The sequence below is a fragment of the Sylvia atricapilla genome, chromosome 6 (assembly GCF_009819655.1).
Source record: "Sylvia atricapilla isolate bSylAtr1 chromosome 6, bSylAtr1.pri, whole genome shotgun sequence".
NCBI lineage: Eukaryota > Metazoa > Chordata > Aves > Passeriformes > Sylviidae > Sylvia > Sylvia atricapilla.
In genome coordinates, this window is record NC_089145.1 from 18,816,406 (window position 1) to 18,830,633 (window position 14,228).

General features: G+C 41.2%; 2 protein-coding genes across 2 annotated transcripts in view; one reads left to right on the plus strand and one right to left on the minus strand.

The window, feature by feature from the left end:
* The window catches only part of EHF (ETS homologous factor), a 33,060-nt gene extending 19,966 nt beyond the window's left edge, over positions 1-13,094 (plus strand). The window contains exons 3-9 of the mRNA XM_066321005.1: positions 1,102-1,347; positions 1,669-1,728; positions 4,221-4,289; positions 4,380-4,448; positions 7,462-7,521; positions 9,914-10,109; positions 10,887-13,094. Of these exons, the coding sequence (XP_066177102.1) occupies positions 1,102-1,347; positions 1,669-1,728; positions 4,221-4,289; positions 4,380-4,448; positions 7,462-7,521; positions 9,914-10,109; positions 10,887-10,986 (800 nt within the window). The 3' untranslated portion in view covers positions 10,987-13,094. The remainder of the gene's footprint in view (positions 1-1,101; positions 1,348-1,668; positions 1,729-4,220; positions 4,290-4,379; positions 4,449-7,461; positions 7,522-9,913; positions 10,110-10,886) is intronic.
* Positions 1-14,228, minus strand: part of APIP (APAF1 interacting protein) — a 529,312-nt gene that overhangs the window by 450,423 nt on the left and 64,661 nt on the right. The gene's annotated exons all lie outside the window — the stretch shown is intronic.

Consider the following 14,228-nt stretch of genomic DNA (forward strand, 5'->3'; position numbering starts at 1 on the left):
AGGTCTAGTGCACCTGAGTTAAGGTGATTTCCTAAAATGTGCCAATTCTGGTGCTTGTGGTCCTCTAGTGATATCCACTGTTGTCAGTATTTCTCACTGTGTGGTTAACTTTTATTTAGAGGAGACTGGGAACAGACTGGTGCCATATCCTGGAGCGGGGTCACTGCAGAGCTAGGCCACGGCAATCTCTCCTCCTGTAATCTCTCATTCCCTCCTTAAACCCTTCTTGCACTTGTGAACATTTTATCTCACAGCCACCTCTGTCTGGCATAGTCATAGACAGCCTTTTCCCTCCTTTCCCAGGGAATAAATTGCACTGAACTCTGTGAGGACAGACCAAAGCAGTCCTGCTTTTGCTCTTATCTTACATAATGATCCCATCCCATGTACAATTTCTTCCATTTGCACATGCAAACCACTGTCGTGCAATGACATACAACTGAGAGCAGTTTAAGAGATTGCCAAGAAAAGACTCAGACATTCTAACAAGAAAATTAGGCAGCTTCCATAACTAAAGATGAGTTTTACAACTACATTCAGAAGCCACCTTACATGACTACAGCAATAATCTGCACCATCAGAATGGCAACTCTGTCATGAAACCATGACCCACACTGACAGGCTTTTACTGTGGAGGAGTATGAGAGTGCTTTTAACCTTCCTTTTTCTAGCTCCACAATTCATGTTCAGCCCTACTAAGTTCTTATTGAAAGGAAGTTTTCACGTCACCTTATGAAAGTTTTGCAAGGCTTTTCCATGATTTTCTGATGCAATAAAATGATTTTCCCGCACACCCCTTTTCAATAGGAATTCTGTAAAGTATCTTCCCTCAGAGAATTTTGGTGCATTTAGCCAACATTAATGAGTTAATTCCTGCAAATCAATCAGCCAAGAGGTGTGTGATGAAATACTGCCCAATTTTTTTAACTGAGGCCAAAACCCCCACAATATCTTCTCTAGCAACAGCTACTAAGCCAATGTTAAGGACTCAGAAAAGTGCCTAGATCTGTAGACTTCCAAGACATGCAGTTTGGCTATAGATCTTATTGTTGATGACTATGATGTTATCAGAGACAGTAAATATTTTTTTTTCTTTTCCAGTATCCAGTAGCTTTTATGGAACCCAGTGGCACGAAATACACCCACAGTACTGGACTAAGTTTCAAGTCTGGGAGTGGCTGCAGCACCTCCTTGATACCAACCAACTGGATGCCAACTGCATACCTTTTCAGGAGTTTGATATCAATGGGGAACATCTGTGTAGTATGAGCCTGCAGGAATTCACTCAGGCAGCTGGGACAGCAGGACAACTGCTTTACAGCAACCTCCAGCACCTAAAATGGAATGGTAAATAGATATTAGAGAGAGACAATGTGTACATTGGTCTGAATATTGAGATCTTCAGAAGCCATTTACATGCCCCAGAAACCTGCCTGGCAGATTATATTTGCTATGTTTGCTATTTTGCTTATAGCTCATTTACTGTATTTCTAAATTTTTTGGATATGACTTAAGGCAGAAATCTGGAGGTTGAGGAGGAGAGGGAATGCTTTCTGCTCCAAAATCAGTCCTATGGCTCAGGTGTAGAAGTTGCTGCTTGGAGCTAATACATTTGATTCCTCTGTGCTCATGCTCAAACCTCCTATCTGCCAATTTGCTGTCTTGCAGGTCAGTGTGGAAGTGACATGTACCAACCTCATAATGTCATTGTGAAGACAGAGCAAACAGGTGAGTAGCAGTTGGGTAAATTTCTTTTGAAAAGGGGGGACCTTCCTTCCAAGGGAGACAAGTAAAAGTGGCAGTAAATAAAATGGAAAGTGTATCATGCAGAATTAAAGAAGTAATACAAATGTCAGTCAGTGTCTATTTCTGAAGTTTCAGGTGATACCACACGCATGTGACAACTTTTCCTGGGAGACCTCTGCAGTATCAGCAGTCTGCACTGATGTTCAGAGTTGGAATAGTTTGAGGTGCTCCACAGAGGCAGCTTTGTAGAGGACTTCATTCTATGCTTCATTCAGCTGATTTCAGAACAACTATTCAGTAGAACTAATTCACTTCTGAAACTCCAGTAAATTAGCCCTAGCGAAAGAAAAGTCTTCATTTGTTACTTCATTTGTAAAAAGCTGAACTTGCAAAAGGGACTAGTTTATTGCTCATTTTCTTACTGGCTCTCTTCGTTAAAAAAAATAGGAAGAAAGGAAGGAAGAAAAATATTTTGTGGTGAAGTACTGTTAATGTTTGAAACACGAGATTTAAAAAAAAAGACAGCTTGGAGAGAAAACAAAATGTTACATTTTAATTTCTTCACAGGTTTCAACGAAACTGAAATTGAGACAGTACTTTGGTTTTATCAAATCTGCAATTTTGCTGTTGCAGTTCATTTTCTAAGAGTGTTTATAGCTAGATTCCCTTTCCTCCCAGGGCTTTGTTTAACTGAGAAAAAAACTTCAGTTTGATTCAACTGTCTTCTTCAAGCACAATTATTTTCCTTGTTCCTTTGCCAGATCACGCCTGTCCATATCCACACACTCTCTATCCCACTAGTCCAGCCTCTTTGTGTGTAGGTGTGTCCATGAGCCGCATTTTGTTATCTGCTGGCAGAACAAATACAGATCTGTTGCATGGGGTGTCTCCAACAAATACTGTCAGTCTGTTTATGCACCTAACCTGCTGGAGCCCAGCCTCTCCAGCCAGGAACATTACCCACATTCTCCTTACATCAGGCAAGGATTGCTGTCTGCAATCCACTCCTGGCCTGTGCCTGCATGGTACGCGAGCTGTGCATGAGGCAGCTTTGCTGCTTTCCATAGAGGTAACTCCAGTAATCCTTTAAGTCCTGATCTGTGAGATTTTGGTATCATTTCCTCCTCCTACTAGAGATGAGGGCAAAGTACCTCAGCTGCACATCTTGGAAAGGACTAACTGGCTGACGGTTCTCCTGGATGTGCTGGATCAGGAGTGGCTTGGTGGGGCTCTGGTGGTGCCACCCATGGCCAGTGAGAGTGGGTTAAGTTTCTGCATGTGGGGGAGCAGGAGTTGTGGATTAGTGCTGCTGAGAAAGTTACTTCTTGTGAGGCAGCAGGGACAGGCTTGGTGGTTTTGAGGGGAAGCCCAGCTCACGCCAGTAAACCATCACAGTTGCAAAAACATGGGTATTGAAAAAGGCCAAGACGGGAAACTGTCCCCGTGTTCTGGCTGGCTAAGGCCTGCTTTCAGAGGCAGCATTAGGCAGATCAGGTGTCCAAGCAAGCCAAGGGTGTGTGCTATTGTAGGAACGCAGGCTCTGGTGCCCAAACATGCAGCTATTAGTTAGCATGCCTGCTAAATTCCTATGTCATAAGTGGTAACTTGGCCAAACATGATTATTTAGCTGTAACTCATTTTGGGGTTTTTGATTTCATTTATATGAACATGAAAAAAATTAGGTTTAACCTAGATTTGAACCTTCTATGTCATCCCTTCTGATCTGGTTTCAAAAGAAAAAGAGATTTCTAAGTCTTCTGACCTTAAAAATGCGATGTGAAGGAAGTAATTTCCAGACCAGTGTATAGGTCATAAAGACAGTACTTCTGGTCTGCTTATATTGATCCATATGACCAGAAGGTCACTAAAAATTATTCCTCTTCAGTCACAAAGGTGGTTTTTAGGTTAAGGATGGGGACTTAGTGTGCCTGGAATAAAATGGCCCTTCATCTAGGATCAGGCTTTGATGTTTCTCACTATGTGCTTAAACATGAAGCCATGTTTCAGAGAGGATTTTCGAGTTCTACCATTGTAGAAATAAATACTCATCATAAGCATCCTTCTGTTTTACTAGATATTTGAGAAGACTTTCATCTCTGTGGCTCCAACTCACTGTCATAATCATCAGGGACTGAGAATTCAGGACTGGATTGGGTAGAATTAGAGTTGATCTGGCATAGGAAACCTCCTCCAAGGCCAGGCATAAATTATATACTAGTCAGGAAAAGGAAGAGCATACCACATTTTTTCTAAAAGTCAGTGCTTTGTGTAAATACATTTGCCTGAATATGAAAAGCTCCATGCATAATTTGAGTGAAAGGAAGTAATTTTGTACATAGCTCCTTCACTTCTTGGTTCCCTTGTCAGCTATTTTTTTTCCACTTTTTTAATTCTTTCAGTGCTCAATATTTACCTCTGTGCTAAAAAAACGTTCTTTTAGTGATCTGATTTTCCTTTTGGTCCTTTGCCTTCAGATCCGTCATTAATGGTGTCCTGGAAAGAAGAGAATTATCTTTATGACAGTGGCTATGGTAGCACAGTAGGTAACTAACATCACAATACTTCATGCATTCTGAGATGGCTTTATTGTTGTCTGAGGCTATTAGTTTAAACGTCTTCTTTTTAATTCCCAGATTTATTGGACAGTAAAACATTCTGTCGTGCTCAGATTTCCATGATGACACCTAGTCACCAATCTTCTGGTAAGAAACTTGTAATTATATTTTTAATTGTTTGTCACTTGTCCCAGAGCTACCGACATGTAATAGTCTCTGTGGTCTTCTGTTGTAGGATTGCATCTGAGCCTCCAGTAATTTTAAACCAAGCAATGATGATTCTGACAGATTTATTAGCTGTCATTATTTCGATAGCTTTCTTTAAAGAAATGCTTCTGTCTTCTCTCTGTCAAGAGGAAGATGATCAAATAATCTGTGATCTTCACATATCTTTTAAAGTGACTGAGTCAAAGGGGTAAACATTAGTGTCAGAGAGACAAGACATTCCAGCTACACCACGCTTTTCTGTGGTGTGGAAGGGCATGGGCAAACAAGTGCCCCATTCCTCCCCAGAAGTGGCCGTGTTTCCCCGTGATTCATGCTGAGTAGGTTGCTGGGTTTGGGGCCAGGCCTGGGGAAGCCGTGGGGCAGACACCAAGTGCTGTGCCCAAGAATGTGCCGGCACAAGGGCTTCCTCCCGCAGCCTCTCTCAGCCGACAGCGGGGTGCTCACCGGTCCTCCTCTCCTTTCCGCGAGGGAGAGCTCAAATGCTGAAGAGCAGAAGGCAGAGCAAACCTGTTTGCTGTAGTGCTGGTCAAAGTGCAGCCTCAGCACACGTGCGGAGGCCCTGTGGGCCTGTCCCCGGGGGCTGGCACCGGGACCGAGGTGAGGACAGCAAGGCAGTGGGAAAAGAGTAAAGCACAGAGGGAAAGGCGGGTTCTTCTTAGGAGGGTGTTTAGCAGCGTCCTGAGGGGGAAAGCAGTGGGAGTCCTGGGAGGATAAGAAAGGAGAGCAGGTTGCTGTGGACGCAGCCTTGCACTGGGGGCAGCCCTGCGCTGCTGCATGGGGGCAGCGGCAGCAGCGCCTGTGTCTGCCATGCCCTGCCATGCCCTGCTCCTCAGCCTCCTGAGCGGGGCTGCCAAGTGGCGTTCAGTCTAAACCAATGCACTCAGCCACGCATTTTAACAAAAAAAACAAACAAACAAAAAAAAAAAACAAAAAACAAACAAACAAAAAAAAAAAGGTGAGAGAGAGAGAAAGAAAACTTGACCAGTAGAAGAAAACCACCAAACCTTAAAAAACCTCCCCCAACCAAACACCTTGTTTGCTTTCTCCACCACCTCCACCCACTCTCAAGATGGCCACCAGGATTTCAGGGCTCTCTGGCAGGGCTGGGGACCTGTCCAGATCCTGGCACGGTGTGTTTATCTGCTGACTGCTTAAGCCTAAAGCTAGGGTGGCACACTGAGGGCACAGCCTGCTGTAAAAACTAAATTTGTATATCCCGTAAAAAAATGGCTCATTCCTGAATCATATGCAAATAATGTGTAACCTTTTGTCAAAAGTTTTGCAAGACGGCTTTGTTGAAACTGCATCATAACTCTTTTCATCTGTCAGGCCCCAGCCTCCTCACATGGCATGTTTGAAACCAGTCTCCACGCAGGAGCTGTGGCAGAGCAGGAGGCTATTTACACAGCTGAAATCCAGAATAAATCACTGGCTAGGCAGAAGGCGACTGAACTTCCAAGAATAAATTTCCAGCTAAGTGGAGCATAACAAACATTTGCAAGCGAATTGTGGGATTTTAAAATGAGAAGGATTTATATGAGGGCAAATAAAGAACCGAGTCCTGCAGTCGTTACCTGGAGTTCCCACAGGCTTTTAATAACATATGGGGAATCATAATCTGAGGAAAGGCAATGAAATCAGGCTCATTTTACTTCCCCCACACTCCCCTCCAAGCTCAGTGAGGTTCAGGCTAGTTCCTGCTCTTTTGAGAGTGGGAAGGCAAAATGACTCAGAGCACGTTTGCTGCTTGGGGGTCAAGGACAGTAATTTATCAGACTTAGAATAGCAGAGGTTTGGCCTATCCCCACGGTCTTGTTCAGTTTATGTTTCCAGTTATGTATGAATAAAGCAAGTGTGTGAATAACTTTGCATCTACCTTTTCACATGCAGTTATTGCAGTAGCTTGTGCAAATCTGACAAGTTTCTATGCAAATAAATATTTCCTGTGAGTCATTTTCCCATGCAAATGCCTGGTTTCCATGAAAAGTATGATAATTGTGCATTCATAGAAGCTGGGAAAACATGCGTGGGACCTTAAGCTTTGCTTTATGGGATTCAGGGACAAGGCGTGCTGAAAAGCAAACACAGAAGGGGCTCCCTCTCAGGTCTATCCCACAGATTTTGTGAGACTTGGAGCAATCAGATGAAAGCTATTCATTAAGTACAAGAGCAGAGCCAGGCTGCAGTGGTTTGGGGGCGGGAGGGTTGAACGTGCAGACTGCGAGGTAAGTTACAGTCATGAACAGGCAGAACTTCTTTTTTTTCATTTCTGAAGAAATGCTTGTGCCAGAAACCCTATTCCTCCTCTGGCTGGCTGCAGGTGATAAAGTACCATTGATGAGAAATGGCTTGTTCCTATGGCTCTGAGCCACAGAAAAATATACGCCTGTCCTGCTGCCAAAAACTCCTACCAGCGCAGCCCCTTTCCCCCACCCTGCCCCCCTAAACAATAGTGCTTTGCCAGTTCATTATGTTTTAGTCAGGTAGGTGTTCTGTGCATTGGTACCAGCACATACATTTCCCATTAGATCATCTCTTCAGAAACAAATAAGCCCCCAAAGATACGTGCTTCAGCAAAGACTAAGATAATGGGACAATTCAGGATTCCTTTTACAGATGTGATGATCCTATTTTTCTCTCTCTCACACACAACATGAGGTGAGGTATTTGTTAATCAAATTTAGCTTTCAAAAGCCAAATGTTTACCTCTGCATTCATTCTTTATTCATCAATGGTCTCTTTGAGAAGTGTGCTGATTAACATATAGTACAGAAATCAAAACTCTCCCTCCTCACTTAGATTACCTTCTGAAAAGTGATTATCTTTAGAAGAGATATTTGTTCTTTTTTGTGGTTTTATTTCTTTCAACCTGCTAGTCAATGGAAAGCCTTTAATAAAAATTACAAATAGGCTTCATTTTCCTTCTCTGCAGACTCTTCAGATGCAAAAAAATCGCAAGATCATACCCCAAAGTCTCACACCAAGAAGCACAGTAAGTCAACATCCATGCTTATAATGGACGGTTAGTTGATTGATAGAAAAAGAAACAAATGAAAATCAGATCTTATTTGGGAGGGAAGAGGAAGCATTTTGAATGCAAAACTTGTTAAATCATTATTGTGATTGAATTCTGAAAGGATCTGACTGTCTAGTACTGCTTGTTTACATAATTTTTGACTCAGTGTTGTCAAACTTTTCAAATTGTTTATATCAGTGAGGGCCTATGGGGAAGCAACCAGAAACCAGCTTCCTCTGCCCTGTGTTGAACTGGACTGGTGGAGTGGAGTAAAGGAATGATGAGGAAGACCCAGGATTAAATTAGGAGGGCCTGTGCGTGGGCACAGTCATGCTCGTGCCTGTGCCTGCCCAGGTGCAGCACACACCACAGACCCTGCTCAGCATCTCCTTGCAGAACTTCTCACACAACATCACAAGCAAGCACCTATGCCTCAGTCTTGCCACCTTCTTAACCCTTGATATGACAGTCTTTCCACTCCCTTCACCTGAATTTTCTGCTGTTTTTATTCAACCTGACTCTGAAGACAAGATACCATAATTGTGATTTCTGTACATAGTTCAATTAATGTACTTTACTGAGATTTTTTAATGCTGAAAATGTTCTATGTCTGTCTTTTCCATCCTATTTAATTCCCTGATTATATCAGGAAAGCTTAGTATTGGTCTTTGACTGCATTTTACGGTGTTTGGGTTCATCCTGTTTCAATATGACCTCCAGATTATCTCTTCCTGACTCTTTTTACTCTTGTTCTGTCACTTTGCCCCAACAGAACTCCCAGACTTCATATCTGTACACAGACATCTGGGTGATTTGTGTGTGTATAAAAAGGTTGTTCATGAAAGGATTAGACACAACTGGTCTGAAGAAAGACTTGTGAAGAACTGAGATCTGTCTCAGTTGTTCAGCTTGGGGAAGGCTTAAGGTTGACGTATCCTAGTCTCCAGCTTCCTCAGGGTGGGCAGTGGAGGTAGAGGTGCTGATCTCCTCTCTCTAGTGACCAGTGATAGGACATGAGGAAATGGAGTGAAGGTGTACCAGGGAAAGTTTAGACTGGACAATAGAGAAAGTTCTTCACCCAGAGGGTGGTCAGTCACAGGAACAGGCTCTGCAGGAAAGTGGTCACAGCTCCAAGCCTGACAGAGTTCAAGGAGTGTCTGGACAATGCTCTTAGTCATATAGTTTAGTTCTAGGATGTCCTTCGAGAAGCAGGGAGTGACACTTGATGATTTTTATACGTCCTTTCCAACTTGAGACATTCTGGGATTCTAATATCTCAGTCACAACTTGGGCATGCAAAACAGGTTACATTGGCAGCCTGGGCTAATCCCCTTCATTTCCAGTTTCTTCAGTCCTGCTCTCTATCATGACCATAAGTTATTGATGTCCTGATAGACTAGGTCCACCACATTTTGATTGGTCCAGAAAACAATTATAATAATAAAGAAAAATATTGGATTAGTTGACTGAAATCTAATTCTACTTATACTGCACTGTATAGCATTTTCAAGTTACCTTCACGTCTTTGACTGGCTTGTTTCCTTCTTAATTTGGTCTAATTGCATGCTTTTGAAGTCAGACCAAAGGACTGCTGTCTTTCTGGCTCACCTTGTCACTGTGTTTGTTATTCTTCATTTGTAAACTACTTCATCTGACTTGGTGGATTTTTTTATTTTTTTTTAACCTGGACTTTCTGATGCTATCTTTACAGTAACTGTGAGACATATTTATGCTTAAACTGAGATGTCTACCTGTTGAACTTGGAGATCTGTTTTCATCTTTTCTACACTGTGGTCAAATTGTTTTTGGTTTCCTTTTTACATACAATTTTGGCCGGCCAGTTTTGTCACTGTCCTACCCACTCTACACCTTCTTACTCATTCATTCATGCAGAATGGCAGTTCACCTCCCGTGCCTTCTGTCTGTCTTTTAAATGCATGGAGGTTCAGTGCCTGCTTCACGGTAATCTCAGCTGTTTCATGTGCCACACAATAATATGTTACATGCTGTACTGTAGGCAGGGATCAGGAGAAATGAGCAAATGAGATGAGGGGAAGGCTTAAACATGTTCTCTTCAGGGCAGAAACAGTGCCAAAGGCAGAAGGAAGCAGTGGGTGGGTTTGGACTCTGCTTCCCCTGGTAGCTGGGGCTCCTACGTGAGTGCCACAGGGCTCAGACCGCCTGAGGCTGACACTTACCTGCAGTTGAAAGGCTGCCAGTGTTTTTCACCTGTGTATCTCTGAGGTGGGGGTCTTGTGCTCCAGAAACTATGGCCTGAGTGTTCACCCTCTGTAGATGACAAGAAAAATTGCAAGCACAGCCCAGAGAACTCTTGAGACACTCCTTCCTGCCCTCTTGCCTTTTTCAGACCCTCGAGGAACTCATCTTTGGGAATTTATTCGAGATATTCTTCTCAATCCTGAGAAAAACCCAGGATTAATCAAGTGGGAAGACCGGTCAGAAGGTGTCTTCAGATTTTTAAAATCTGAAGCTGTGGCTCAGCTGTGGGGAAAGAAGAAAAACAACAGCAGCATGACTTATGAGAAACTCAGCCGGGCTATGAGGTGAGCTGGATGTTGCTGAGGTAGACTGTGGTGCAAACACAGACCGATTGGATGGAGAATTTTGAAAATTATTGTCAACAGCAGCAGTTGCTTTCTTTGACAGTCTGTCAGACTAGTTTTGAGACTGTAGCATTATGTTTTGTTCTTCTGTTTCTGTAGATTATATGATGCATATAACACAAATAATTGTTTACATATATCTATAAATTTTGTTTTGTTCCATCCAAACAACCAGTGTAGGAAGGGAATAGAGTTGCAGAAACCTGAGAATGTTTAAATGGCCCAGTAATGGCTGGAGACCTTGTTATTTCCAGCAACATTCAGAAACTAGGCATGCCCCATATCCGTTTTCTTAAAATAGATGTTAGGATTTTCTTTCCTCTTTGATTCAACATTTTGAGAATTTTTCCATAATCTCTGAAACTTCAAAATGTATTTTTGCAAGGGTTCTGAGGTTCTTTCCCAGTCTGATTTCCAGATCTGTCTTATCTGGATAGAACACCCTGTGAAATCTCATAAGAGTGTGTGATAAATCTAGCAATATGCTTTGACCTGAAACATGGTGAAATTCAAACTCAGAAGCTAATTAATATAAAGGAAAAATAAAACATTCATTTTTCCTTCTCTGTCATTCAATTATAATGATCTTAGATACTATATATATCTCAATAGAAAATGAAGACTTTTTAAGCTAGCTAAGGGATCGTCTAGTTGGCAGTGGTCTTTTAGGACCATAGGTGAATTTACTCATATCTTTTTCTGTTTTTATTTTAACAGATACTATTACAAAAGAGAAATCCTTGAGCGTGTGGATGGTCGGAGATTAGTATATAAATTTGGAAAGAATGCCCGTGGTTGGAGAGAAAATGAAAATTAAATATATATCAAGAAATAACATTTAAAACACATGGATGTAAATATTCAAAGACTATTTTCTTATATTTATGTACCAAACTGGGGTGAAAAAACAATTCTGCTTCTGTCGGGAAGAAAAAACATTATCATTATTGGTGTTAAAATTATTTTATTTGAAGTATGTCCTGTATGGGGAAAAAATGTACACAGTTTTCTGTGATATAAGTTAACATTATAGAATTATGATTATTTTTCCCTTCTTGTGAAGTTTTCCTCTTTTTTTTTTTTAAATCATACAGGCATAATGTGATTTATGAGTCATGTAAAGAAAGGGAAGGAGCTAAATATTAGGGCATTTAGGGAATAGGACAATCCACTTTGGAAGGCAACATAAGTGGAGGAAACAGTAAAGCATCTCTGAGCCAAGTAGCCTTTTTCCATAGTCAGATGGTTTATAGCTTTCCTTGGCCAATACCACTTGTTCCTTCCCTCCTCTGATTTCTGAGTGTTTTAATACTTTTCTGGCTTTCAGCTGCTTTTCTTGAATTAGACAGTGGGTTCCTCTTCAGCTGGCTTACCCCAGCCACATGAACAGTGGCTCTGCAAGGTGGCGGTCAGCAGTTTTTTGGAGAACCCATACTACCTCCACCACTGAGTCCTTTTTGGGGCAGACGTTTAGGACCAGACCTTATCTGATACTCAGTGTCCTCCCTAACCTCCAATGAACATTCAGCTCACCCCAGGAAAAAGCTGGTTTTTGTTAACTAATATCTTTGGGGTGAACTGCTGGAAGAGTGACAATCTTTGGGACCAAAAGGTGTTGAAGGAAGATTGTTTTCTGACTGGGCAAACTTATTAAAAGGCACTGGTCTCGCAGTAGGAATGTTAATAATCCTCTCACTCTCTTGCACATCTAATTAAAGCTTTCAAAGCTGTGCCATATGGAGCAGTGAGGAGGTGGGCAAGCAGAACATTTATTAATCCCTTGACATGAGGAAGCAGTCTTCCCAAGTACTTCAAGCTGTGTGGTCCTCCTGGAAGGTCAAATCTCACTTGGACGGATACTTTCAAAAAACCTTTGAGAAATGCAAAGCTAAACCATGTGTAAAATATTAGTTCTCTTTGCTTTCCTCTAGTCGAACTCTATACTGTGCTGGTATTTGTCAGTTGTGCTTGGGATTCTTAGTTGGAGGAAAAACACCATCAACATAAAGGCACTGAGATTTTAGGGACATTTAGATCTGGGTCAGTATTTTACGTTCACCTCTAGCAACTCTGTGCAGATGCTGAGCATTCATTGGCAGCTTTTCCTTTCTCCAGCTCACAAATGCTTTCTGCCAGCACTGAGCATATGCAGAACGTAGGGAAATAAAAGCTAGAGGAGGCAGCACTTCACCAGGTCATTGAGCATGTGAGATGTGGGAGTCGAGAAACAGGATTGTCTTGGTGATGTTAACAGAGGTGAAACCAAGATCAATTTCAAATCACTTTTTCAGGGATGGGGAATTTGGAAAACAGTAACAGGGACTGAGAAGTCCAAGATCAAAAAAAAAAAAAGAAAAAGAAAAAGAAAGAAAAAGGAAAATTAAGAATATTAAATCCATCCATCATCTATTTCCTGAGGCATCTTCTGGGTTTGAATCCATATTAGCTTGAAATACAGCAAGATACACCTGGAGTTTGCAGAATATTCCCTTTTTGTTTGTCTTAAAAGGAAATAGAGATGAAACCAACAGAAGTATCAATATGAAGGGTATAAAATGTGCTTAGCAACAATTTGTAGGCAAACATGAAAGCCTGACTTGTTATCTACACATGTAGGGCATGTTAAACAATAACACCACCTCCTACACTGTGTATGCTGGAGCTGTCACCATCAATTACCCATACATGACAATTCTTACTTTTCATAACCTGGGTGGAGAGAGCTTCATCTTATTTACAAATCAAATAATAAGCCTGTGTACTTCAAAGCATTTTTTTTTCCTCAGTCTATCTCTCTTTGGTGTTTTTTTTTTTTTTTTTGACTGTCTGTGCTAACCTTGCTTGCTTTTGTGCAACTCAATAATTACCTTTTTAGCTTAATATGCTACATTTCACTTCCTTTACCATCATTTTGTAGTTCATATAGTAAGAATCAGGCCGCCAGAGGAGGAGAGCACTTTCACTTTGCTCCTAAGACCATTTCTTCCCCCATACCTGATGGTTATTTGTAGCCCTTTGCTCTATGCTCTTCACATCACCTCCACACCTTGACTGAGAATCTGAGATCAGTGATACCATCACAGATCTGCAATGTAGTTGTACCTTATCTCAGGTTAATATATATCTTATAGCAATGGATTGTAATACTTCATGAATTTGCTTTCTAGATCTCTCACAAAATGTCTTGGGAGATAAAATGAACCTGTGATATACGCGTGTTGCTGCCTCTTTGCTGAGCAGCAGCTAAACCTGCTTTTAAAGGTTTTGAAAGATAAAACTGTACTTAGAAGCATACTGTGTAAATTGAGAGAGTGGTTTATGTTGGGGTACAGTATAAATGGTCTTCCACTGTCACATCTTTCAGCACGTGGAAATCATGCAAGTTTCTGTTTCCACCCTGCAGAACTTTGCAGTATAGTAGGTACTTGTCATTCAGCATTACAGTAACGCAAAGTTGGAATAGAAACCAGCCAACATTTACTTTGTTTTACAAATATATTAACCTTTGCCTAAGACAAACACAAAGGACTGTTTAAAACTACAGTTTTTGCCAAGGACAGATGCAACCAACCAAAGAGAGTCTTTCTACCAGGCCTAAGCAAACGGAGAAAATGAAGAGATGAATTTTAATGTAAATTGCTATTTAAACAAAAAGCATTTCTGATTGCTCTTTTATTTTGTATTTCAGAGGCTGAGCAATCATATTTTTAGATGTATCCTTTAAGTTAGCAGCTGCTGAACTGGTAGCACCATGTGTATAGATTTTTATTGTACCATAATTTTTCATATGTATAAAGCTCTAGATAGGAAAGTATATTGTATTTATACAGTTACATGCAAATCACAATGTCAAAGGGTTGGCATGAGCACTCTCAATATTTTCTGCACAAAATTAGAGCAACTTGCTCTAAAAACATCCTGAGAAACTGTATGTAGGCTGTTGAACTACATAGACATTAAAATGTTTAGTTACATTTTCATCTTTCTTTCTGCGGCACATTGCATAATTCCTGCTTGCTTCTCACAGCATCATCTTCAATGTCTACATGTGGAAACAAA